Source organism: Apodemus sylvaticus, chromosome 1 (genome assembly GCF_947179515.1).
Source record: "Apodemus sylvaticus chromosome 1, mApoSyl1.1, whole genome shotgun sequence".
Lineage (NCBI taxonomy): Eukaryota > Metazoa > Chordata > Mammalia > Rodentia > Muridae > Apodemus > Apodemus sylvaticus.
Genome location: NC_067472.1, coordinates 62,090,140 through 62,096,139, shown reverse-complemented (window position 1 = coordinate 62,096,139; position 6,000 = coordinate 62,090,140). Strand labels below are relative to the sequence as shown.

The 6,000-nt window shown below is 55.4% G+C and overlaps 1 protein-coding gene across 1 annotated transcript in view; it reads right to left on the bottom strand.

Annotated features, from left to right (window-relative positions):
* The window catches only part of Th (tyrosine hydroxylase), a 39,990-nt gene continuing 33,990 nt past the window's right edge, over positions 1-6,000 (bottom strand). Inside the window, exons 2-13 of the mRNA XM_052173601.1 lie at positions 5,150-5,374; positions 4,036-4,210; positions 3,674-3,762; positions 3,510-3,577; positions 3,138-3,188; positions 2,620-2,765; positions 2,413-2,548; positions 2,194-2,263; positions 1,754-1,810; positions 1,537-1,632; positions 1,181-1,314; positions 1-378 (exon numbers count right to left, since the gene is read on the bottom strand). Coding sequence (XP_052029561.1) covers positions 219-378; positions 1,181-1,314; positions 1,537-1,632; positions 1,754-1,810; positions 2,194-2,263; positions 2,413-2,548; positions 2,620-2,765; positions 3,138-3,188; positions 3,510-3,577; positions 3,674-3,762; positions 4,036-4,210; positions 5,150-5,374 — 1,407 coding nt within the window. The 3' untranslated portion in view covers positions 1-218. The remainder of the gene's footprint in view (positions 379-1,180; positions 1,315-1,536; positions 1,633-1,753; positions 1,811-2,193; positions 2,264-2,412; positions 2,549-2,619; positions 2,766-3,137; positions 3,189-3,509; positions 3,578-3,673; positions 3,763-4,035; positions 4,211-5,149; positions 5,375-6,000) is intronic.

Here is a 6,000-nt window from a genome sequence, read left to right as displayed (position 1 = left end):
GTATACAGTATGGGGGACAGGAGGAATGCAGGACCACCTTTGAGCGCATGCAGTAGTAAGATATGGTTGAGAAGCAGTGGGGGAAGGGGGGGTCCAAGAGCAGTCCATCAAAGGGCCCAGACGCACACATGGGAAAGCCTCTGGGCCAGGAAAGGTTAGAGAAGGGGCTTGGAGCTTTGGGAAAGGCCCCTGGCATCTGCAGGTGGTACCCTGTGCATTTAGCTAATGGCACTCAGTGCTTGGGCCAGGGTGTGCAGCTCATCCTGGACTCCCTCCAAGGAGCGCTGGATGGTGTGAGGACTGTCCAGGACATCGATGGCCAGTGTGTACGGGTCAAACTTCACGGAGAATGGGCGCTGGATACGAGAGGCATAGTTCCTGTAGGGGAAGCCAGTATGGATCCTTCAGTCACGGGAGATTGGATATGGGGATGAGAGAGCAGGCTAGCGTCAGGTGACTCAGGATAGGATCTTCAACCTCCAGGGGCAACAGGGAAATGGCTTTTCTGAGTTTCCCAAACCCCTAAAGCCCATTCTAGACACTTGGGAGACTAAAGCCCTAGCAACTCTTGTGGGCAGGCCTCTGCAAAGCACTCTGTTTCTCATCTGGGCTTCTTCCTTCAGGAAACTCTCCTTGACTGTGTGCCCTAGAGAGTCCCTAAACTGGAGTAGACATGCCGGGTGAGCACAGCAGGCCAGGAGACATGATAGGGACCCACCGACCAGTCTCCTCTGGGGACACCCTGTATAATGGTGTCCCCTGCCTTTGAACTGCCCACTCCCTCTGTCTTTACCCTCATGGTAGTTCTTACCTACCACTCTGCCTTTCTTTCTCCCTTCTTGGTCCCCATCCCGCTCCAGCCTGTGCTACTCAGAGGATGAGAGACTCAGGCTCTGCTGAGGCACAGACAGCTGGCCTGGACCTGACTTTAATCTTGCCTTGACCCCCTGCTGCTGGACTCTCTCCTCTCAGACTTTCTGATGGGAGCAGGGCCCTCCACACCCTGATCCCCCAGCCATGGTCTCCTTTGCTGAGAGGTCTGGGAGCAGGGTAATCTCCAACATGTACTCTTGGTACAAGGGGGTGTTGCTGAGTGTACTAAATGGGCTCTCAAGTGGAGACAAGGCCTGGCTTGCACAGGTGAGGCTGGGTGGGGCTGACTCCTGAAGGCTTCACGTACCTGAGCTTGTCCTTGGCATCACTGAAGCTCTCCGACACAAAGTAGACCGGCTGGTAAGTTTGATCTTGGTAGGGCTGCACGGCCGCTGTGTCTGGGTCAAAGGCCCGGACCTCAGGCTCCTCTGACAGGGAGTGCTAGAAAGAGGTCACAGGCATCACACCCAAGCGCTCAAGGCAAATGGGTGCTGTGGGGGTGGGGCTCCCCCCTCCTGCAGGGGACATACATTCTCACACTCTAGAACAGCCTGAATCTCAGACCTGAACCAAGGACCCTTCTGACAAGAACAGGGCCCTCCACACCCTGATCCCCCAGCCCTGATTCGCCTTTGCTGGGGACTGGGAGCAGGGTAATCTCACCAGGAGCTCTCCATAGGAAGACAGCAGCCCTGCACCATAAGCCTTCAGCTCCCCGTTCTGTTTACACAGCCCAAACTCCACAGTGAACCAGTACACCTGCCAGACAGCCATAAGAATCACCTAAAATGCCTGGGTCAAGCGCAGCACCTAACAGGTAAGGCTGTTCTTGGGGACAGAAAGAGAGGTCTGAACTCCCCCTAGGGCCCTGAAAACAAACCGTGGAGAGTTTCTCAATTTCTTCATCTGAGGCTCCCAGAGATGCAAGTCCAATGTCCTGTGGGTAGAGAAAGGGGCTAGAGTATGAAAAGACTCTGCTCTGGCATTGTGCTTGAGGCAAGGGCATTGGATGCTACCTCTCCAGGGAACCCTACCACATACCCTTCCCCACACGCCCAAGCAGCCAAGAGCCCAGGGACTGTAGTTCCCACAATTACCAGCAGGTGGCAGAAAAGCCCACAAAATCCCTTCCCCCTGGGACTTGCGTTCTTAGCCAGTCCCTCCCTGTTAGGGAAACCCGCCAGTATTTGGCTACCTGAAAGTCTCACGGATCCATAAGGGCACACTGTCTAGCTGGAGGAGTACCCCAACAAGAAAAACTTTGGAGTCTCTGGCTCAACCAAATAACCGCTGGTTTCTGCGTTGAGGCCCTAAACATACCTGGGAGAACTGGGCAAATGTGCGGTCAGCCAACATGGGTACATGTCCCAGCAGCTCGTGACAGCAGTCCCTGTGAGAGGCCGTGAGAGAAGGAAAATGGAATGGGCAGGCTCTCTGTCGTCCGGGGAGGCTTTAGCTCCTCCACACCTCTGTGATCATTGTGCATAGCTATTACTGGGCAACAAGTTCTGGGTCCCTTGGCCCAGGTAGCATACTCACGGCTCAGGTGAATGCATAGGTGAGGAGGCATGGCGGACGTACTGTGTGCATTGAAACACACGGAAGGCCAGACTGGCCAGAAAATCACGGGCGGACAGTAGACCGGCCACGGGTCGCAGCTGGAAGCCAGTCCGCTCTGTAAGGGACCACGCATCAGAGTGGGCAGAGGGGATGCCCCTCCCTGCCCTACTTCCTCTGTATCCGCACCCTTCAAGAAGCGGGACACGTCCTCCAGCTGTGGGATGCTGTCCTCCCGGTAGCCACAGTGCTGTTCCAGAAGCTGGAAAGCCTCCAGGTGCTCCCGGCAGGCGTGGGTAGCATAGAGGCCCTTCAGCGTGGCGTATACCTCCTTCCTGTTGGCCACAGGGGCTTAGGGAATTGCCAGCTGTTGGGGTTCTCCCGTGACCACCCCCACCTGCTCACAGCCCCCACGGACACTCTGCCTGCTTCCACCAATCTCCTGAACTGTGAGCCTCTATCAATTCATAGGGCATTTCTGTGATTTGAGAGAACCCAGAGGCTGGGAAAGGCCCAGTAGGGACATCTCTGAATGACTTGATATTTTGGGCCACTGGAAGCCCCTCCTCTAACTGCCTTGAGTCTCTTGTGTTGTACCAAAGTTTCCAGGGGTGACCCTCACAGACAGGGATTCTGAGAGCGGTCTCCCTGGCTCTTCTCGTGCCCAGCCCTACCCTGCTCCAACCCAGCCGTCAGCGGGGTCTTACCAGGTAGCGACTTCCTCCGCGGTATACTCCACATGGGGAATTGGTTCACCCCTGTGGAGGGGATCAGTGGTCAATAGGGCCCCCCTCCATCTCAGAGAGTAGGAAAGATGGGGTGAGGCACTTCATCTGAAGCTATATCAGCTGTTCAGTGACCTTTGGACTGTGGCGTACACGGCCCCAAACCAGCTGCTTTAGCCTCTCTGTGCCTCAGTCTCCTCATCATTCTGTGACTAAGAATAATGCCAACCACAGAGCAGACAAGAGGCAGACAAGCTGACACTGGAAGTCTGCGGCAGCTAACCAGTCCCCTCCTCCCTTCTCCCCTCCTCTCCTTGCAGTCTGGGGGCTCTGCTCCCCACGCAGGCTCCTTACTGCTTGTACTGGAAGGCAATCTCTGCGATCTGCTTCCGGCGCTGGCGATACACCTGGTCAGAGAAGCCCTGGTGGCCAAGGAACACACGCATCAGGAGGAAAGACCAGGGTCAGTCCCTACTTGTGCCCACCCCACAGGCCTCGGCTATGGGACACAGGCTCACCGGATGGTCCAGGTCCAGGTCAGGGTCAAACTTGGTAACCAGGTGGTGACACTTGTCCAATTCTGACACTTTTCTTGGGAACCAGGGAACTTCACATTCAACAGAGGCAAAGAGCCCAGGTAAGCATGGACCCATAATAAGGTTTGGCCATCCTGGGTCCAGCCTCCCCTGGGGACCTCCTAGAGGGCAGAGTTTACTAGGAAGCATGAAAAAAAAAAAAGCAGAAGGTGGAGCCAGTATGGTGGGCCAACTCTGTGGACACTTCAGGGTCCCCCCTGACAGGACACTCTGCTACTCGCTCTCCCCCCACCCCAGGCCACGAGATTATTTGATTGCACTCAGGGACAGAAATCCATCCTCACCCTTGTCCTCTCTGGCACTGCGTACATTGTCAGACACCCGACGTACAGAACTGAGGAGGGCAGCCAGGTCTCCACTGGGCACCTCGAAGCGCACAAAGTACTCCAGGTGGGGGCTTCCCGGCAGTGGCCTCTGGGCAGGCCGGGTCTCTAAGTGGTGGATTTTGGCTTCAAATGTCTTCAGTAGAAAAAGCAGGAAGAGAGAGGAAGAGGAGGAGAGACAGATGGGAGAGGAGCAATGGAGAGAGGTGGAGAAGATGGGGGGTGAGGGAGGGAGGGAGGGAGGGAGGGAGGGAGGGAGGGACGACAGGTAGGGAGAGATGGAGAGACATAATAGTGGGAAAAGGGAGGAGGAAGGGCCCTGGCAGGCCTGGTCAGTTGTTTACTTGTTTTGTGTTATTGTTTTTGGTTGTGGGTTTTGTTTATTTTTACCCTTGCCTATGAATTTTGAAAGGTGTCACCAATAGATTGGGGTTTGTCTTGCGTATCCATCCAGGAATCATCACAGCCGTGTCTTTGGCCCCCTTTCTGGACAGTTCTGTCTATCTAGAGATCATACCAGACAGCCTGATTCCCCAGCTGACAGAAAGCCCTATCCCCTAATGGTCTCATTTGACTTACTGGCCACGCCCAAAGGCGTGGATCCCACCCCACCATATCAAGGACACAAGTCTCAGGCCACGACAGGGTAAATAGGGAACTCAGGACTGGTTAACAAGGGTCAACTTCATCTTCACCTTCTGTTGCCCAGCAACAAAACACTCAGGCCAGGCTGTCAATTCTGGGAGCTCACAGGGTTCTGGCTTTAATGTCATTTGAGAGTTTTTCTGGAGGGCAGGTTATTAGCCAAAGCAACAATGTAATCAGCTGCTTCATAGACCCTTGGGCAGGTGGGTAAGAGTGTGTGTGTGTGTGTGTGTGTGTGTGTGTGTGTGTGTGTGTGTTAGTGGGTGTCAGGGAGCTGAGGTGAACTGGAGGAGCTGAAGGGTAGTCCCTGAGACCCAGCCCCTGTTGATCTGAGCAGCCATATTTCAGCCCTGGGGGTGAGGGAACACAGTCATTCTTACATATCTTATGCATGCTGCCCTGGCGCAGCAAGCCAACCCACAGGCCTCACCTCAAACACTTTTACAGCCCGAGACAGTGAGGAGGGTTTTGTACCCCTCAGGGAGAAGAGCAGGTTGAGAACAGCATTCCCATCCCGCTCCTCAAATACCACAGCCTCCAGTGGGTTTCCAGGTTCAGACGAGGCTACCGCCGCCGCTGCCGCCGCCGCTGCCGCCTCCCGCTCCTTGCGAGCATCTTCGATGAGACTCTGCCGCCGACCGATGAACCTTGGGGACTGAGAGTCAGAGATATGCCTGTACCTCCATGCTGCTGCCTCCGCTGATCCTGCCTCCAGGGCCCTGGTCAAACCACCGGATGCCATGCAGGGTGGAGGACAGAACATGCCCGTCGGTGTTCTGACAGGGCATGGTGGGCCCCGAGGGCTGGACGCCACGGCAGAACTGGAAGGAAGGGCTCCTAGTCGCCATCTCCCAAGGTAGAGGTGCCCTGTCACCGACCTCCCAGGCTTAGACCTAACTCAATTAGTGATGGAGGACCGTGACTCGGTTGTTTTTGCTGGTCTATATGGGCAGCACCCAGAGACTGGAGTAGCGCAAAGCCTCAGACATCATGGGAAGTGAACAGCTTGGGTGGTCTGTTCAGGTAGAGAGTACGTTCGCAGCTTAAACAAGCATCCTTCCTTTCCCGATTCTCTGAGCAAGACATGAGGCTGAGCCCCGTGGACACATCATCATTGGAAAAAGTGGTTCTTAGCCAGGTGTCCTGCCCAGGCTGTCTTCCTGCCTAGAAACAGCCCACTCAAAATGCCTCCCTGTCCTGGCTACCTTATCCTCCCCTGTCTCAGCACAGGCCTCCACAGGCTCTGTGTCTGCCACACTGTAAACCAGTCAGTACTCCCAC